Here is an 18,433-nt window from a genome sequence, read left to right on the forward strand (position 1 = left end):
ACATTCGCTAGAGAGAAGCGGTCGGCAGTACTTGGTGAGGCTACCCCGCGCGTGCCTCGAGCGTAGACTAGAAGCTGCCTGCTTTCGCACAGTCATAATCGACACATCCGGACCGAGATTGTGTTCTCGACGCTCTCGAACTGTAACGACATGCCGGAAACAAATGAAGATCTATATGCTGTGGCAGGTACTGTACAGGGCCTATGACAGCCCATACTAATAGACGGCGATTTGACGGAGCTATCGGCTAGATTTCTGTCTCGTCCCCATCGGTACTGGCGAGCCCTCGGTACGATCCAGCACAGGATACTTTCACCAGAACTAATTGGACCTACAGGTAGCCGAATATGTGGCCGAGTGCGCTCGCGTGTTGGAGAAGACAGGCCTGACTCACAAGGTGCGTGTCCTCCGCAATAGTATAGCGCAATAGCTCATCCATTGGCAATCGTCGACCAGATGCAGTAAGTTGTTGCTCTATCGTTCTGAGCATGCAACCCGTTCATGTATCTGCCTTAAGTGGCTATGGAACCAACATCGGTATGTGAGCGTCGCTTGCTCTGTAACTCCACAGATGGCTCATTGTGGATTCGAAGAGGGACCATGGTCAGCCGTTATGAAGGCCATTCATGATTGCCATGCGGCCGTGCACGCCAAGGGCGCACCCCGGATCGCTACCGATATCCGCATTGGCACTCGCGTCGACAAAGAGTTGCAGCCCGGTACCGGCAACGCGCACAAGGTGAAACGGGTCGAGGAGATTCTTGCGAGGGACGCGAAGGCATGAAGAGTAGGACGGGGCTGTGCGAAATGAAGTGTATAATTACTGTAGCAGTACTTGCCATGACATGACTGTGTGGAAGATCAAGCGCGTCGTGCTTTGGCATTTTTCTCATCGCGGTGTGAATGGTTTGTTTACGAGCGAGTCGACCGACCCCAACGAGTGGTGTGACGATTTTGCCCGACGGGCCGGCACGCGTCTCCGTCCCTTCTTGCTTTCCTCAACTCTCCCTGCCAGCAAGACGCTCATCCCTCCTTCTCCTCTCCCTCCGCCATGGCCTCCCTCGCACGCGCACGGACTGCCCTTCCCCGCACCCGCAAAATCGCGGTGAGCACCGGCATACACACTCGCCCAGTAACCGGACAGGATGTACTGACGCGCCAAATTGGTTTTAGCCCTTCGTGCGCACCCTGCAGACCGCCGCAGACTCAACACAACTGCACCAGGATGCCTCTCACTCCGAGCCTTTCTCGGTCAAGCTCCATGAAGACTCCTTCCGCGGCTACAAAACCGACGCCCCCAGTCTGGACCTGGAGGTGACGAAGGATGGCCTGCTCAAGATGTACAAGCAGATGGCACTTATGCGGCGGATGGAGCAAGCCGCGGACTCTCTCTACAGACAGAAACTCATTCGTGGATTCTGCCATCTTACCATCGGTCAGGTGTGTGTGCTGGCTGCTGGCGATCCTCACTGCATCGCTCATATGTTCCCAATGGGGTGGATAGGAAGCCATTTCGGTGGGGATGGAGCAGGCGCTCACCCGCCAGGACAACATCATCTCGTCCTACCGCACGCATCCGTTCGCCGTGCTCCGCGGGGGAACTGTAGTTTCCTTGCTTGGCGAGCTGCTTGGCCGCCAGTGCGGTATCTCGAAGGGCAAGGGTGGTTCGATGCACGTCTTCACAGAGTCGTTCCAGGGTGGGCATGGTATCGTCGGTGCGCAGGTCCCATTAGGCGCGGGTCTCGCCTTTGCCGCCAAGTACCAGGAGAAGCCCGTCGCCACGTACACTATGTACGGTGACGGTGCGAGCAACCAGGGACAGGTGTTTGAGGCATTCAACATGGTACGCCAGTTTGAGTTTTATCGTGGGGCACCAGCCAATGCATCGATCTTCTATTCCAGGCGAAGTTGTGGAACCTGCCGTGCGTGTTTGTTTGCGAGAACAACAAGTACGGTATGGGTACCTCTGCGGAGCGTAGCTCGTCAAACACTGAGTACTACACTCGTGGTGACAAGATCCCTGGTATCCAGGTACGCTTCTGGTCTATATCCTTACGTCTTGATGCTCACATCGTTCGAAGGCGAATGGTATGGACATCCTTGCAGTTGTCAAGGCCGTCCAGCACACCAAGGATTGGGTTGTAAGCGGCAATGGGCCCATTCTCCTCGAGTTCGTCACCTACCGTTACGGTGGTCACTCGTGCGTACAGAACAAACACGTCATGCAGCACCAACTGACTTGTTTTCTTTATTTGTTTCTTGCAGTATGTCTGACCCTGGAACCACTTACCGTACCCGTGAGGAGGTCCAGCGTATGCGTAGTACCCAGGACCCCATCCGTGGCCTGCAGCGCTACCTCGAGGAGTGGGGCCTTGCATCAGAGGAGGAGCTCAAGGTGAGGAAACGTCTTGCTCGTTCGCGCTGCGTACTGATACGGGGTTGTCAGAGATTCGACAAGGATGCGAAGGCACAAGTAGATCAGGCCGTTGAGGAGGCGAAGGCATCACCTCTTCCTGAGGACAACGAGCTTTGGACCGACATCTACAACAAGGGCTCTGAGCCTTCCTACATCCGCGGTCGCGAGCGGGAGGAGGTAAGCCTAAGGTTGCTCCCATGACTTTGTCGGAGATGCTAATGGATTCCCGTTCAGGGCCACCACTTCTGACCGAGTAGGGGTGAGGGATGTAGCGCTCTTGACTGATATTAGAGTACAGTAGTATATGCCATGGCATTGGAGTAGTTATTGGAATCTTGGATTCCTTAGGCTATCGCTTTCGTTGTTTGCATGAGATGCCGGAAGTTGATGTGTGAGTTGTCGTCTCTCCTTATGCCGACTCACCGTGGAACGCCGGCGCCGGATCGCGAATGCATCCCTATCCTCATGCTGAAAGCTGTCTACGCAAATGTGCCAGGAATGTTGACAACCGTGCCGTCGTCAGCAATGACCTTGAACCGCACTATACATGCGCAGTTGATGAGTCGAATCCTCAAGTAGATAGAGAGACGTACGGATGGTGAATGGTTCGCCCTTTACTTTGCGTATGCTCGTGAAGTACAGCGTTCCGGATTCTGCGACGGTCATCAATCTCATAGATCACACAGCAAGAAACTAACACACGTCTATGGCCCTTCACTCTGAAGCTAAGGTCGACGGTGCCCTGCATCAGATGTATCTAAGAGGAGCGGTTCTGAGCACAGTAACGGGAATTCTGGTCTGTATTATCCAGCTCACCGCGCCGCTGATGTGCGGGTCGCCATTCAGCCACCAAACGGGCTCTGGACGAATAGCTTCTCCAAGCACGTCGCGCAGCTCTGGACTCTCGCGCACGGTGTCCATGATATGGCGGACGACGGAGCTGGAGAGCCGCTCCTGGTTGTGGGTCCACGCGATAAACGTGACCCATGCGCCGACGCCGACGGTGCCGAACGCGAGGATGATGGGCCACCTCCTCTGGTGCATTCGTGAGCCGTGCAGCACGTATCACAGCTTGAAAAATTGGGCACCTGTATTGGTGGCAAGTCGCGCTGGGGCCGCTTGTACGGCCGCGCCTTTGCGGGCGACGAAAAGGTCGTCGGGTCAGGGAGGTCCTTCGGGGGCGGCCTCGGCAATTCCGTGGTCGTCGCGTACCCCCTCTGAGCCGTTCGGGGTATGCCTCGCAATGCAGGGCGAAGCAAAGACACGGTCGACAGGCTACGCCCAAAGTACGACATGGTGGGCATGTTACACCGGCGAGTGGTGGCCCGAGGGAGGGGAGACGGTCGTAGACGCGCGGGGTGTGGCGCAGACAATTGATCGCGATTCGTGAATGCGTCGATTGCGGGCGCCTCTGTGGCTAGGATCATGAGTGCTGTCTCCGTCTCTCCTCTCCCGTCCCGGCATAACCTCTCATCTCAGCCACAAGCGCAGAACCCCATCTCGCTCCGCCTGTACAAGGTACTCGGCTCGAACTTTGACGATGAGGCAACCAAGGAGGCGCTGCACACGCTCTCGGAACTATATGGACCACCCTCGGGTGCACACGCATCTGCGAAGGGTAAAGAGGTAAACCGAGACGTGGAGGACGAGGATCTAGACGAGGGAGACGTGGGGCGGACATATACAAGAACGCAAGCAAGCGGGACTGTTGCGCACGAAGCTGTCCCAGGGGACATTGCCGCGAGGGCCCGAAAGAACCTCCGACGCGATGTCGAGAGCAAACTCGCGGAATCGAGTCGCAAGTTCCTCCAGGCATTTGGAGAGGTGGATAAGGTGTGTATGGGCTCATTCTCGCTCACGCGCTGAGCGCGCTATGCATCTCAGTTACCCGTATGCACGATGCAGTGCCTGCGGCTGCGCACTGCTACTCACGCTCGCCTGGTCAAACCTAAAGCCTGCAGTATGAACATCTCTTTAGCCGGAGATTAAAAAAATGTACAGACCACGGCTTGGCGTACTGCTTCTCTGAAAGATATATCACCCAACTATGGGCGGTGAGGGCATGGCAATTGCATATTTCAAAATATCCCGCGTCCTTCCTTCCTGTCACTGACAGGCCCTCGAAGCATCTGGATACACTGCAAGAACATGTAGGCGTAATGCGCTTGCGCTGTGACGAGGCTCAAACCCAGCTTGAGGAAACGACGGGTGCCTGTAAGTCTCTTTTAGACAGAGCAGGTAGCCTACGAGAAGAGAGGTGGGTAGGCGGCGCATCCATGCTGCTCAAATCTCATATTTTGTCACATAGACAGGTAATTGCGGCGCGCCAGTCTATTGTGTCTCTATTCCTAGGCAGGTTTACATTAACCGATGACGAGAAGGACGCAATAACCTCGCGCGACGTGCCCGTCGGGAAACGCTTCTTTGCCGCCATGGACAAGGCGGAAAATATTAGGGACGACTGCCGTGTCCTCATGTCCGGCGAGGATGGTCCAACGAAGGCGGGGTATGTATGCGCCACTGCAATTACTTTGTATTAGCCTCACGCCATACCTCTCAATTTCAGGCTCGACATCTTGTCCGCTACGTCAGGATACCTAGAGCAGGCCTACGAAAAGATATTCCGCTGGTGCTGCTTCGAGTTCAGGCAGATGGGGCGCGATGGCCAGCTCGAGGCCAACCTCTCCATGCGTGAGGCCGTGCGCAGACTGCGCGAACGCCCGGAGCTCCTGTCGTGCGTCACATCCTTATACCTGATTTAAGGTACGACCCGACCGCTGAGACGAGACACAGGGAAGCGCTCGCGTTTCTCTCGCAGACGCGCCAGACGACGCTCCTAACTACGTTCACGGATGCGCTCACGCGGGGTGGCCCTGGCGGGCTCCCGCGCCCGATCGAGCTGCACGCCCACGATCCCCTGCGCTACGTCGGGGATATGCTCGCGTGGGTGCATCAGGCAATCGCGGCAGAGCGTGAGTTCCTGGAGGGCCTCTTTGGGGTCAGGGGAGACGGGCGCATGGTCGGGAGCGTCCGGTCATTTGGCGAGAGCGTCGAAGAGGAGTGGATGAGCGAGCTCATGGACGCCGCGGTTGGAAAGCTGTGCACACCGCTCAAGGTTAGTGTGTCACATCCCCGCGCATTGCCATGCAGTTCTCATGCTGGAGTATACCAAGGTGCGCGTGCAGCAGACGGTTCGATCACAGGAGAGCAGTATCACGTCGTACAAGATCGCAAATTTGTTGCAATTCTATTTGCTCACAATGCAAAGGACGATTGGAGAGACTACTGTTTTGTCGCAGACACTGAAAGAGTGAGTCTGTGCCGCTGTTTATGCCCGCATGCACAATTGAAATTGTCACGCTGCAGCTTGACCAAATTGGCATACCAAGTGTTCTATGACGCAATTGATACGGAGGGAAGGTCATTGTTGCGAGTTCCTCCGGTGAGATAAACGACATGGACACTGTTCTCTGTATCTAATGATCGCACTTCCATGTTCCAGGATATAGATGACATGAGCGTGTCTCCGCCGCTTTCCATACTCGATCATGCGCAAGTGCTGCGCGAGATTATGGTGGTCTATGAATCGTCACTGGTCGGAAATGAGAGCGACGAAGAACTATACGCCGGCTTCAGGGACATTTTAGACAAGATGGTCGACCCTGCGATCGAGACCTGTGTGACACGGTCTGCGGACAAGAAGAAACTGCGGCCTGACTGGGACCAGTCGGTCTTTATGCTGAATACACTGGCTTACTTGCAGAGCGTCATCGAGCCTTTTGCATTCACAGCGGAGAAGCAAGGTGTCATCCAGGGATTGGTCGAGGCTAAAGTGCTACAACTAACGGAGGAACACGTGAGTTGCAGTATTCTGACCAGCCGGAGATGGCTGATATGCACGCGGCCATCAGTATACAAACATCCTAGGAGAAACCGGGCTGGGTGAGGCCATCAGTGCGATTGAGAGTCGCCAGCCAAGCGTGAGTTCCGTGACGCAATAGGACCGACAAGCTGGCTCATGAAGTCATTGCATCTCATAGGAACCATTGTCGCACCTGCCCGCTGCCCAGCCCTTGCGGCTGCAGAGTGCACTGCGCAGCTTCTCACGTTGGCTGTCCGGGCCGGGAGTTGTTGATTCCCCACGTTTGTCACAGCTTACGGTGCAGAGCCTCGCGACGCGGGTACACCAGGCGGTGCTGCAGCAGATTGCAGGGGCGTACCAGCGGTTGTGCGAGGAGATGCGAAGGCCGGATAACAGGTACGAAGCGGCAGCGACGCTACTGGGGAGCGAGCGGCCGTTCGGGCAGGTGCACCTGCTGTACCAGATATTTGGGCTCGGGGGGGAAGAGGACTGAAGGGAATGTACTGACGTCAGTGCCAGAATCTGGACCCGTATTCTTTGTTCGTATTCTCACGCAAATATCCGGCGAGGTCTGCATCTCGCCCGATACTTATGGTGGCAATTCCATTCATAAACTTGCCGCCGACATCTCGAGTGTGTCTGTGCGAGCCTAAGTATTTGAGATTAAGGGTTCCGGAGTGGGAAGGATGGGTCCGAGGCGCGAAGGTCTTGGCTGAAGGATGAAGCGGAGGCGAGATTTAGGTTGATCCTTATTTGGATTGTGGCGGAGATTTTACCTTGGTCTTACACTCGGGTGGCTGAGCCTGCGCCTCTGCCCAGGGTCCTATTTCTTATACAGACCGACAAACACGACGCGTGTCCGTCCTTGTACCACTACCATCGTCCTCACATGTCTCTCGACCAGCAGGTCGCTCTCGCCCGTCTTCCCCGCAGCGAGTCCTCCCATCTCAGCAAGGCGGCCCGCCAGGCCGTCCCGCCGTTTCTCCAGAAGCTCTATGAGTACGTCCGTCACATTGTCTCCGCATATTTAAGCACTCCAGTTTATCGCTGCCTGCTCTTAGAATCGTGAACGATCCGAGAAACGACGAGCTCATTCGTTGGTCGGAAAATGGAGATTCGTTCTACGGTGCGTTTACCCTCAAAGGCTCTCACCTATGGATGTCGTAATGCGTCGCTCAGTCCTCAACCATGAACGCTTCGCCCGCGAGGTGCTCGGACGCTGGTTCAAGCACCAAAAGTTTACATCCTTCGTTCGACAGCTCAATATGTATGGTTTCCACAAGATCCCACATCTGCAGCAGGGCGTCTTGAAGAGCGACACAGACACTGAACCCTGGAACTTTGAGCATCCACATTTTCACCGTGGCCAGCCCGACCTCTTGTGTCTTATTCAGAGGAAGAAGCAGCCTGCGAATAACAACAGCAATGTCGACGATGACTTTGCCGACTCCATGAATCCCTCGGCGCCTCTTGGGAACACCAATTCACAGGTTCTCGACGTAAATTCCATTGTTCACGGCATTGCTGCGATCAAGCGTCACCAACAGGCGATTTCAGCAGACCTTAACGCGCTGAAGAAGTCCAATGACCTTCTCTGGGAGGAGGCGACATTGACGCGTCAGCGGCACGACAAGCACCAGGACACGATCAATCGCATTCTCAAGTTCCTTGCAGGGGTCTTCGGCCAAAATTCTGATTCCATCCACAAAGACGACGGGGGACGATCTCCCGGTGTCGTCCCTCGGGCTCGACAGCGCCTCATGATTGGCGACGGTGGCAGGTTTCCAAAGGGCAAGACCGTCGAAGTTACCGATGTTGACGATGATGATGGGGACGTTGCTCATGCAGTGCACTCGCAGGAGGGCACCAATATCCCACTTGCTGGTAAGTTGACCTATGCAATGTTGCAAGATACATTGTACGACCTCCAACGCCTCGCAGGACAATTGGCGTCGTTGGATTCGCCCACGATGTCATCATCTTCCACTGCTCCCGAAACCCCTTCTCCCGCTTCGGTTGATTCTACCCCCACAAGGCCCGCTGAGGTATTGTCAAGAGCAGGCACAGGCAACCATTCTAACCACGGTTCCACGACAGAACTGCCTGTGCGCACTGCTCCTGCAGCCTCGGTGAACATTTCGCGAGCGGACACGCTTACGCCTTCCATACTGTCTGCTGCTGCTGCTAGTATGCACGACTCGGGCCATGCGGATAACATGTGGCAGGCGGCAATCCAGCAGGTGCTGAGCAACCCGGTGCAAATGCAGCGGCTCATGCAAGCCCTTTCGACGCAGCAGAATCACCCTCTTGCGGCCCCTTCCGATCCACCGAGCTACGGTGCACAGCAGTCCGCCCAGATCACCCCTTACAATGCTGCATACAACGACTACAATCGCTATCGGTCCGACCTATCTGTTCCCAATGCTCCCTTACCACTGCTGAGTACAACATCATCTGGCGATGACGTCATGCCCTTCGAACCACTGCTCGATAATGCCTCCAGACTGGAGGCATCATACCGCGACGCAATGGATATCGAGGCAGACATGGATGTACTCCAGACGAGCCTCAACTCGCTCATCAACGATCTCGGGATAGACCCGCAGACCCTCACGGCCCAAGCGCTGGATCGTGAGCACTCGGCAGTCGTCGGCGGTGCGTCATTATCACCGGGCAACTCTATCAACAGCATGCATACGCCCGGGCTCAGCGACATGCACAGCGCGAAAGGTATGCACCCAAACAGCATGCATATCGACGCTGCTTGCGCGGATCCCTCACTCTTGCCGCCCTTGGACCATACCGAGGACAGCAATTCCGATTCCTTCCTGGAGTCCCTTTTGAACGGCATGTCTTCGTCTGACCCGAGTGCCGACTACTCTGACGTCACGAGTCACTACGATCCCTCGACTCGTATCGACGGGACCAGTGTTGCCGACGCCTCCACCGAACAGCTCACCGCGTTCCTCGACGAGGTGCAGTCAGACACCGCACCATCACCACTCTCATCATCCATTCCCAAGCCCCAGAAGCGTAAATCGGACGTTGCTGGCATTTCATTACCCACTCCCACTGTTCTCGACTCGATGGCAGCCGGTCCGAAGACGAAGCGAAAGCGATAAATATCCGTATCCGTTGTCATTCATGTTGTAATTAGAGATGTACTTGTACGAATACTTAGTGTATCCTACGACCACTGAGGGAATAGCTACTGTTGCCAGATGTACGAGCCCATACTGTATCTCTCCTTGTCGCTCGAGAGCTCACTCAATTTCCAGTCTTGGCGGGGGTGACATGCTCGCGGGCGGGCCTTGTGTAGGCATAGGGTTTCCGTTGGAATCAACCAGATCTGCGCTGAAGGATGAGAGGATGAGCTCCGTTTTCATTGGACCGGCGAGGTTCGCGATTTCCTTGTCGATCGCTTGTAGCCGTGCTTTGGTACGTGCATCTTCCTCTTGTGTCTCTTGGATATATTCCTTTGGAGGGCGCGGCATGAGAGGAGGCGGCGGGGGTATTGAGTCAGGAATAAAGGTATCCTGTCGGTGGATACCATTCATAGGAGGGAGCGACGCCTGTCTGGCAAAGGGCGAAGACATGACTGCCGCTTGTGTGGTCCGGTCCTCCGCCTCGTACATTGCTTTCAGTCGCGCTTTCTCCTCTAGCGCGCTTAGTGGTTGTGATCCGCTAGGTGCTCCAGGGCCTGGTGATCGCGGCGGCATTGGTTGTGGGCGCGAACCCTGGCCTGGCGGCGAGGGCTGTGGTCGCCCACCCACACGCGGAGGAGGCATGGGTGCACCGAACGCGCCAAGCGCTGCAGCATCCTGCGCTTCGAAGCGACGGCGCAACATATCCTTCTCCGCTGCGGCGTCAGTAACCGGTGGGTCTGCACTAGACATATAACCAGGTGGAGACAGCGGCGGTGTGGGCATCGAGGGCACCAAGGCTGGCTGGATATCCGGCATGCTGGGCGCTTGTGCAGCCATGGCCGCAGCGTCTTGTGCTTCATAGGCACGTCGTAAACGTTCTTTCTCAGATAAATAGGAAGGTTGAGATGGAGAAGTAATGAACGGAGGGGGTGAGTCGCTGAGTTGTGAAGCAGGTGGGGGTGAGACGCGTTCAGGATAAAGGGCTTGGTAGGCGTTGGGAGCAGTTAGTGGTGGGCTGGGCGGCGCACCGTACGTAGCGTTATGGGTGCGGTCAACGGCAGCCTTTGCTTCCATGTATCGTCTGAGCGCAGCTTTCTCCTCGTCTGCAGAAGGGAACTGAGGTGTGCGGGACTTTGTCGGAGGAGTTCGCGATGAACCTCCTGCGGCCTCGCTGTCGTGGTGAGAGGAGACCGTCTGCTGCTGACTGTTGACCGAATCGCTCCTCCCATGTAGTGAGGGCGCAGGTGAGTCATAAGATGAGCCGTTGAGGCCATGCTTACGAGCGACCGCCGCCTGGGCGTGGTTGAAGAGCTTCATTTTTTCTTCCTCCGCTGACAACCATCGGGTAGATTTCGCCGATTTATTGTTGGTGGCGGGTGAAGACGCCGCCGACGTCGCGGATGGAGTAGGCGTTGATGCCTCGCTCTGATCCTGACCGTATCTTCAGAACGCGTACAAGGACCACTGTAGCGAGTACTCACAGAAGGAGGGCTGCGTGGCCGCACACCCTGCACACGCTCGACATTCGCTATGGCAGTTTCGTAGAGCCGGCGCTTCTCTTCTTCAGCACTCACCCACCGACGGGACGAACTTCCTCCTACTGTCTGTGCCGTTGAGGGACGGTTGCTCTGGCTCCGTATTGCCTGTGCCTGTGCTTTCGCTTGTGCTTGTGCGTGCTCCGCAAGTTCGGCCTCATTATGATTTGTGATGGTCAGCCGCCCGCTCTGTGCGCGTGCGCTGCTAGCGCGAGGCCGCGCGAACGCCGTGGTTTCGTCTGCGTAAGGGGCGATCCGTGCACCACCACTGGAGGATGCGCTAGCGATGCCCTGCGGGCCACCAATTGTCTGCACATACCCGCTGGACTGGTCTGTGGACGATGTGACACTGGGCGTTCCGTCAACACTCTTAGCGTGCACCGTCTCTACCACCCGCGAGACGCCAAATTCGTCGGGCTTGTTCAGACCAGTTGGGACGCTTGTCTTCTTCGACGGCGCCGTGCTGAACTTGTCAGTAGATGGGCGCCCTATCGCGACGTCAGCATCGGATGCAGCCATGTTCTTGTTCAGGATGCTTGCAGAAACAATTGGCTTCCCAATCGCAACGGCCGTCTCTGGCGTTGCATGTCCGTGCACGGCGACATTAGGAGCAACGCCTATGCGCCTGTATATACCGTTTGAGCTTGATAGCCAAACCTGCCACGTGCTACATACCGCATCGCTTCAACAGAAACAGCTCTATAGCGCACGATGAACATCAAAATGGGGCAGAAGGCAGATGAAAATTGAACAAACCTTGGCCAGTTTGACACAATCACCGGCAACTCAAGCACGACGTTCTGTCCTGTACCCATTTGGGCCTTCACAACTAGCGTATAAGTTATATCAATATGCCTCGCAGTGTTGATTGTCGCGGTGGTATGCTGTTGAGGAATCGTAATGTTGAGCTCTGCCTTGTGCTGTGTACCGCCGTACAATGTCACGTTGAGCGGTACACGCTGCTCGCCGATGTGCACCGCCCTCACGGCGGGTGCCCCTTTCTTGCCCGATGTTGGACTTCCACGGAAGACAGTGGTCTCACGTAAAGTGAACTCATAGCCGCGCAAGATTTCAGTGTGTAGCGAGTCTGTCTTGACGATAGCAGAGATGTCGACGCGGTCGCCAGGCCCATAACAAGTACGCTCGCGTTCTACGATTAGGGTAACCGACCCTTCAGTGTGGTTGCGCGACTCGGGCTGCTGGTAAATGGGCCACGTTGAATGCAACTCGTGCTTGTCAATGATTATCGTTTGCGAAGTTGTCGCAATTGATGGCTTGTCGCGCCGTAGAAGACCTCTGCGTACATGTAAGACAATGGTTTTCAGTTGCTTACGCGGCCAACGAACCTCTTGCCCTTGACACAGACAGAAGCAATGAGTTCATACTTGATGCCTGCTGTAATAAATGATATCAGTTGCTTATCAAGAATACACTAGACGAAACAAGATAACAGCAATTGTTGGGATCTGGCCGACACACAGACAGTCACAGCATCGCATTAGGCACAACGTCGGAAGGCCGTCGGATGGCGCTCTGCCAATCACCTGTGCCTTGATCCCGGCCGCATACTTGCAACACGCCAATGCGGGCATGCACTGACGTACCATATGCCAAAATGGCACATGCACGAAGCCTTCGGCGCATTAATTGTCAAGGGCCCAATTTGCATTGGCATCCCGATGCAGAGTTGCAAGGAAGGCGACTGTGCGCCAATTGAACCCAACCAATCGAACTCCCATACACATGCAATACGGATGACCTCTTACCAGCTTTCTCCAACGCGATGCTAGGAGGAATGGACTCCGGAATGCGTATATAGAACGGAAAATCTTGCTGTAAAAATTAGAGCTTCATGGGAGTAGGGTATGGCATATGCATGATCCTGTACGTACCGTTTGCAGTGTGCCATATTCTTCGCTAGACTGCCACACGTTTATGGGGCTCTGGCCCACGAAATCGAAGAACGTGTTCGCGACACCGCCGCCCGGGAGTACTTCAACCTTCCTGAGCTCGATGCGAACCCATTTGGCCTTGACCCCCTCAGGCGCGACTCGCAACTCAATAGTCTGGCAAGATGGCGTTAAGGCTGGGATGGAGCGCCAGAAAGCGGCTCACGTACGCCTTTGACTGCAGCTTGGGGGCGGTCAGGCGCGCCAGGAGGAATGCCGGGATAGCCTGGGACGTGTTAGAGCTTGGTGGACGCGCCGTGGCTTCTCACAAGATGGAAACATACCCTGCACGAACTCGATGTTCGGAGGAGGTCGTAGGGTCCTAGAACTGTATTAGTAGAACGACGGGGCGATGCGATGAGTACATACAGTCTTGGGGCAGACATAAGCAGACGTTAGTAGGGTATATAATAGAAAGAAAAGTAAGAAAGGAGAGGCGACGGACTGGCAGAATGCGCGGGAGATGCAGTCTCGCCTTAAGCACGCCTGATGGCAGTGTAATGAGACGCGCTGTCCCAGAAAGGCAGGTGTCCCCGCGGAGACTCGGAAGAGGCCGGGGTACAGCACCGTCAGCACAGGACCCCGGCGAATCCCCCAAGAGCTCTGATCTCGAAAACCCCGAAAAGGGGGCCTCTGGAGCCAAAATCTTACATCTCAAACCCCCGACACGGGGCCCGGACGGCGGTCAGGTTATGTGCCAGGTGCCCCCGAAACCAGGCGTCCGGGGCGAGGTATGATCCTCGACCCCCGAACATAAGGTCCATCCGGTCTCGGAACGGGTGCCGAAATGTGCCGGAAAGGTACAATGATACCGGTGACGTCTCACTCGATTGCTTCTTGATACCGCTTCGTCGCTATGTTACTTTACTTATCGGTTCTCGATACCAAACTTCATGTAAGTAGGAATTTATAGGTCTAATGATCTTGTGCAAATGCAAAGATCCGAAGTAGAGAGATTAGTATCACGTCAATCAGTGGCCTCAGTGTAGTAGTCGGTACTTCTAAATCTATGTACGGCCTTGTGACAATGGTACAATCGCGCGCGCGATTTTTTGCAATTTCTCGCCTTTTTTGCAATGTTTAGACGTTAGATGCCATTTACCCCCAAAACTGACCGGAATCAGGCGAGGTTATGTGAAGTTCCCCCGAAATCGACCATGGGCTGACCCCCGGAGGGCGGTCCGCGCGGGATCAGAGCTCTTGGGGGATTCGCCGGGGTCCTGTCAACACTTCTGTCGACGCGCGCTCGCAAATTTGAACACCCATCCTCGCACAACACCCCAATGGCCGCCAGTTTCATCGGGTTCGCCCTTCTTGTTCGCACAACACGACGCGCTTGCTGATCTATACGGCGCAGAAAGCCCATTTCTCTTATTTCTCATTCAGATGTACGATACAGAGGGATCCTCGCGGGCATCGACCCCGCCGCGTCGACCATTCAGTTGTCTAATGGTGAGCTGTCAAATATTGATCATGTACTTGCATCTCATCGTGTTGGTGTGCAGTCTACTCGATGGGTACAGAGTCGCGACGGTGAGTCTCCTACCATATGCGGCGTCGTCATGATGAAGCTATTACGGATGTAAATGAGCACAGCTCGTCGATCCGAGAGCGCATACAAACCGTGTGGATCTTTCCGTTGCCTTCCTTCTGAACCTTTTGTATGTCTTACATGTATGCAGCAAGCTGACATGTCATCATCACCAGCCCGCCAGATCAGTTCATTCCCCCAGTACAGGAACCATATGCCTACATTATTTTCCGCGCATCCGAAGTGAAGGATCTTGCTGTCGACGAGCCACAACCAGTACGACGGAACGTTCACGATGATCCAGCTGTCCTCGGAGTAAGTTCCGTCCTGTATTCGTGAATCTGAGAGATGAAACCATTCACGGATGTAAACGAGCCATTGGCTCGCAAGTCCGAGAGCGCATAACCTCGTGTGGATATCCCGTTGCCTTCCTTCTGACGTCTATCATAACACTACCCTATGCTTCGGCAACTGTACTCACTGTCTCCTACACAGGCTTCGGCACCCATGGCGAACACTGCTGCATATCCGCCATATCAGCAACCTTACCAGACGCAATCTTCGGTGCCGCAGCAGCCACCTGTACCAGCACAGCAACGGCAGCAGCCTTATCCCCCCCGTCAACCGTCTGCGCAGCCTTCTACCTCCCCCCAACCTGGCTCTGCGGCGGCCACTCAAACACAGCAGCAAACATCGCCTGCCACGACCAGTCGGAATGGTCGCAACAACTCTGTACACACTGCGACAGCTTCTCTGGAAACTGTCGAGCGCGCCCTTGGCGATCTGCGCGTGACCAATGGAACCGTAAATGGTAATTCAGCTCCTCGCGCTGGCGGTCGTCGTGGTCGTGGCCAGGAGCCCAAAACTAGTGATCTGCGTGTACCTACGACAGACTTTGACTTCCAGAGTTCAAACGCACGCTTTGACAAGGCTGCGTTGTCGCCACGTGGGACACCTAAGATCGATGGAGTGGAGGCGGGTGAGAAGACCAAGGACGACGCTGGTAAGGAGAAGGCAGGGGATGCTAAGGATGACCCCGCGTACAATCCGAAGAAGTCGTTTTTCGACTCGCTATCGACGGGCAGTAACGGTCCCTCAGCGGATGCGCGTGGGGGGCGCGGAGGTCGTCGTGGTGGGGGCAGAAACCGGCGGGAAGAGGAGCGGGAGCGGAATGTCGCGACGTTTGGCGAGCCTGGTGGGGTGGGTCTTATGGGCCCCGGCGCGTATGTCGGGGGATGGGGCGGATATGGCAGGCGGAGCGGGGGTGGAAGAGGCCGGCGAGGTGCTGTTGCGGGTGCGGTCGCTCGCTGAGGGCTTTGGTGATCATCTCGGACTCTCTTTTCTGGCATAGTGCATGAGCTCTACTGAGTGTCTTTTGTGAGGCACTGTTTGTGGTGCGGCTATCATATCTTCGAGCTCTTTGTCATCACTCATTCTGTCCTATCCGTCGCGGCTGATTTTCTTTCGCAATGATCATGATCCTGCATGTTTACAGCGATGTATGCGCGTAATAACGGAAGCATGTTAGGCGTGGTCGCTCCCACCTGGTTTTGCGCATCAATGTATTGAGCCCATTGGGTCAGAATAAAAATATAAGAATCTGGTTTGGCATCATAAAAATACAGTTTCAAGCGCCAACTATTACTGGAAATTGCCAACTGACATAGAATTCCCCATCCCAAAGTCTAGGATACATGGGATATAACTGTGAGTATTACTACCCGATAAGGCCTCTCCCACCTCCTAAAATCAGTGTGGAGGAGTCTGAGAATAGGTGAGTATATAGTCTCGTAACCAGACGTTAAGGGGGGAGAAGGGATCACGTGAAATATTACTGTATTTGGACGCGGAGTTACAGAAAACCCTGCACGACTCCCCCCCTTAACGTCTGGTGAGTTTTGCAGGGAGGGGGGTATCCGTCACGCCCCGGCGCTTGACGTGCCTGCGGCGCATCTTGCCTGCGACGCATTCCGTAAGTCTCATCTAAGTACGTCGCGTAGTATGGCTTCCGCTATATCCACTATTGCCGAGTTCTCGTATGGTCTTTTGACGCTCTCAGCATCCATCCTCAAGAAAGCCCGTGAGGAAGCAGCAAAAACGCACCAGTACTCGTCTGCAGAGACAGAAGCCCCGAGTGGTTGTCAAAGATATCGCTGCCCAAGTCCGAAGCTGGCGGGGAGTCCAGGTCGGAGTCAGAATCGTCAACGACACTGCGTAGCGAGCCCAGCCAAGGGCTCGGATGAGTAGTTGGAATAGGCAACATTATGATTATGTAGGTTGGCTACCATAGCATACATGCACATACATCAACTAGCGACTGAGTTTTGAGGTGTGCGGCGCGAGACGTGAGGCGCGTCGGACGCAGTCACGTACGTGAGCAGACGTGAGAGGTATCATCACCAGTGACTTTGGTGACGCGTGATGGATACCCCCCTCCCTCCCTGCAAATTTCACCAGACCTTATAGGCGAGAGTGTGCAGGGGTTTTTAGATCTCCGCCACCCAATTGGGTAATAGCACACGTGATCCGCCTATAAAGTCTGGAAACGAGACTAGTGAGTATATTATATCAGCAGTAAATATTGATATTGTGTCATGACCCTTATACGTCTACTGCCAGAGTCCTCACAGCCGACTGCTCAAAGCACTAGCCAGGATCCACGAAGCCGGACGGACTTTGCGCTGGTCACCACGCCAGGCACGCGCATGAGCGCGGAGCCCGTCGACCTCCTCGGCGAGGCGTGCGCGCAGTGCCGGAGAGTTGGTCACCAGCATGAATGACAGTTCCGTATCCAGATTGGCGGAGCGCGAGTTGAGGTTCGTGGAGCCAAACAGAGTCAGGAGGGGGTGCGCGGACGGTGTGGGGCGCCACCAGATGCCTGAACAGATGCATGCATGAATTTGTATCGGCGGATATTTTGACGGTGGCGGTGACAAGAGACCTACCTTTGGCGTGATACGTCCACCCGTCTTTTACCCATTCACAGAGCTGTATGCCCGGACGAGCGCGTTGCTCCAGGGGTTCGTCATGAGGCCATTCTCGACTAGCGTTGCGCACATCTCTCATGAATCTACGTTCGAGGACGGTGTAGCCCTCAGGTATGCGGCCGGAGACACCCTTCGAGCCATAAAACCCATTTGCCTGTAGCGGAGGTTGGAATGCTGGAGGTAAGTAGAAGGCAGGATAGCACGGTAATCACCTTGGGACTGGCTGCTAAGACTCGGCTAGCAGTCCTTGAGCGGATGAGGTGTTCTTGATATGGTTTATACAGTCCAAAATAGCCACTTGTGAGGTCTGTGAGTGGCCCTGAATACCCGAGGGATCGGGAGGTTTCGGGCGCTCCGAGGTCAGTGAACAACTGATCGAGACACCACTCTTCCTCTCGGACATTGAATTGGCCTGCCTGAATGATAGGAAAAACGAGAACATCTGGTCTTGATTGTGCCTCTGTGCCGGAATCCTGGTCAAGAATCTTTCCTGACACTTGCCGCCAGGTATTTTGGAAACTTGTCAAGGCTGATTCCGCCTTCGGCTCGAAGTGGTGAGGATGTGTCGCTGTATCTGGCCAGTGCAGCATGTATCCCTCGGAGGGAGATGAGCACGGTAGTAGAGAGTATGAGTAGGTAGATGCTTGTTCCAGGAAGGAGAAGCAATATTGTGCTAGACGATTCTGGGCGGTGAAGTGTATGTAGCGGTCTTGACGATCCGAGAAATACGACGTGTTCAGGTTTGCACTAAGGTGCCATGAGGCGTATGATGAGTTACGCACTGGGTGTAAGAGGAGAAGACGTACTTCCTTACCCGGATATCAACAGCTCGTCATCAGCACCGTATATTTTTGGATGCCATGTACCGCCCCAGCCTTCGTTGAAACGTGGAGGCATAATCTTTGCCATGAGCCCTTTCAAACTTGGGCTACGGAAGAGCCACACGTGGACCCGATCTGGGAATTCCCTCAGGAGTGGCAGTAGCAAGTTCGCCGTGGACATTGGTT

At 55.1% G+C, this 18,433-nt stretch overlaps 9 protein-coding genes across 9 annotated transcripts; 6 read left to right on the forward strand and 3 right to left on the reverse strand.

Annotated features, from left to right (window-relative positions):
* Positions 1 to 150: 150 nt before the first annotated feature.
* Positions 151 to 784, forward strand: POSPLADRAFT_1044835 (hypothetical protein; the record flags this gene model as incomplete). The annotated part of the gene is made up of 4 exons (XM_024478619.1): positions 151 to 187; positions 252 to 289; positions 338 to 397; positions 572 to 784. 4 exons carry the CDS (start codon positions 151 to 153, stop codon positions 782 to 784), a joined length of 348 nt encoding a protein of 115 aa, XP_024342269.1.
* Positions 785 to 1,000: 216 nt separating this feature from the next.
* On the forward strand, positions 1,001 to 2,794 carry POSPLADRAFT_1167730 (hypothetical protein). Its single transcript, XM_024487981.1, has 8 exons — positions 1,001 to 1,105; positions 1,174 to 1,440; positions 1,505 to 1,843; positions 1,903 to 2,031; positions 2,082 to 2,200; positions 2,266 to 2,395; positions 2,447 to 2,593; positions 2,651 to 2,794. Exons 1-8 carry the CDS (start codon positions 1,052 to 1,054, stop codon positions 2,663 to 2,665), a joined length of 1,200 nt encoding a protein of 399 aa, XP_024342270.1. The 5' UTR covers positions 1,001 to 1,051; the 3' UTR covers positions 2,666 to 2,794.
* Positions 2,795 to 2,895: 101 nt separating this feature from the next.
* On the reverse strand, positions 2,896 to 3,711 carry POSPLADRAFT_1044838 (hypothetical protein; the record flags this gene model as incomplete). The annotated part of the gene is made up of 5 exons (XM_024478620.1): positions 2,896 to 2,957; positions 3,010 to 3,069; positions 3,119 to 3,173; positions 3,233 to 3,451; positions 3,505 to 3,711. The coding sequence occupies 5 exons, from the start codon at positions 3,709 to 3,711 to the stop codon at positions 2,896 to 2,898; spliced, it is 603 nt and encodes a 200-aa protein (XP_024342271.1).
* A 130-nt stretch (positions 3,712 to 3,841) lies between these two features.
* On the forward strand, positions 3,842 to 6,771 carry POSPLADRAFT_1136551 (hypothetical protein; the record flags this gene model as incomplete). The annotated part of the gene is made up of 10 exons (XM_024484699.1): positions 3,842 to 4,249; positions 4,543 to 4,677; positions 4,729 to 4,922; positions 4,983 to 5,150; positions 5,210 to 5,531; positions 5,620 to 5,726; positions 5,783 to 5,858; positions 5,919 to 6,272; positions 6,328 to 6,396; positions 6,457 to 6,771. The coding sequence occupies 10 exons, from the start codon at positions 3,842 to 3,844 to the stop codon at positions 6,769 to 6,771; spliced, it is 2,148 nt and encodes a 715-aa protein (XP_024342272.1).
* A 396-nt stretch (positions 6,772 to 7,167) lies between these two features.
* Positions 7,168 to 7,963, forward strand: POSPLADRAFT_1136308 (hypothetical protein; the record flags this gene model as incomplete). Its single annotated transcript, XM_024484664.1, has 4 exons — positions 7,168 to 7,277; positions 7,340 to 7,404; positions 7,458 to 7,705; positions 7,769 to 7,963. Coding segments are annotated over 4 exons (618 nt in total), but the record flags the coding sequence as incomplete, so codon positions are not given.
* Positions 7,964 to 9,389: 1,426 nt separating this feature from the next.
* On the reverse strand, positions 9,390 to 13,294 carry POSPLADRAFT_1073526 (hypothetical protein; the record flags this gene model as incomplete). The annotated part of the gene is made up of 10 exons (XM_024482617.1): positions 9,390 to 10,855; positions 10,906 to 11,584; positions 11,635 to 11,658; positions 11,716 to 12,255; positions 12,306 to 12,351; positions 12,726 to 12,792; positions 12,852 to 13,025; positions 13,079 to 13,134; positions 13,193 to 13,230; positions 13,278 to 13,294. 10 exons carry the CDS (start codon positions 13,292 to 13,294, stop codon positions 9,542 to 9,544), a joined length of 2,955 nt encoding a protein of 984 aa, XP_024342274.1. The 3' UTR covers positions 9,390 to 9,541.
* Positions 13,295 to 14,168: 874 nt separating this feature from the next.
* On the forward strand, positions 14,169 to 15,981 carry POSPLADRAFT_1073527 (hypothetical protein). The gene is made up of 5 exons (XM_024482618.1): positions 14,169 to 14,211; positions 14,266 to 14,360; positions 14,414 to 14,441; positions 14,616 to 14,754; positions 14,935 to 15,981. Exons 1-5 carry the CDS (start codon positions 14,192 to 14,194, stop codon positions 15,748 to 15,750), a joined length of 1,098 nt encoding a protein of 365 aa, XP_024342275.1. The 5' UTR covers positions 14,169 to 14,191; the 3' UTR covers positions 15,751 to 15,981.
* Positions 15,982 to 16,440: 459 nt separating this feature from the next.
* POSPLADRAFT_1135318 (hypothetical protein) lies at positions 16,441 to 16,767 on the forward strand (the record flags this gene model as incomplete). Its single annotated transcript, XM_024484574.1, has 2 exons — positions 16,441 to 16,639; positions 16,730 to 16,767. 2 exons carry the CDS (start codon positions 16,441 to 16,443, stop codon positions 16,765 to 16,767), a joined length of 237 nt encoding a protein of 78 aa, XP_024342276.1.
* Positions 16,768 to 17,063: 296 nt separating this feature from the next.
* Positions 17,064 to 18,428, reverse strand: POSPLADRAFT_1054229 (hypothetical protein; the record flags this gene model as incomplete). The annotated part of the gene is made up of 4 exons (XM_024480495.1): positions 17,064 to 17,317; positions 17,385 to 17,580; positions 17,639 to 18,173; positions 18,241 to 18,428. The coding sequence occupies 4 exons, from the start codon at positions 18,426 to 18,428 to the stop codon at positions 17,064 to 17,066; spliced, it is 1,173 nt and encodes a 390-aa protein (XP_024342277.1).
* Between the last annotated feature and the right edge of the window lie 5 nt (positions 18,429 to 18,433).

This window comes from Postia placenta (genome assembly GCF_002117355.1).
Source record: "Postia placenta MAD-698-R-SB12 unplaced genomic scaffold POSPLAscaffold_3, whole genome shotgun sequence".
Lineage (NCBI taxonomy): Eukaryota > Fungi > Basidiomycota > Agaricomycetes > Polyporales > Adustoporiaceae > Rhodonia > Rhodonia placenta.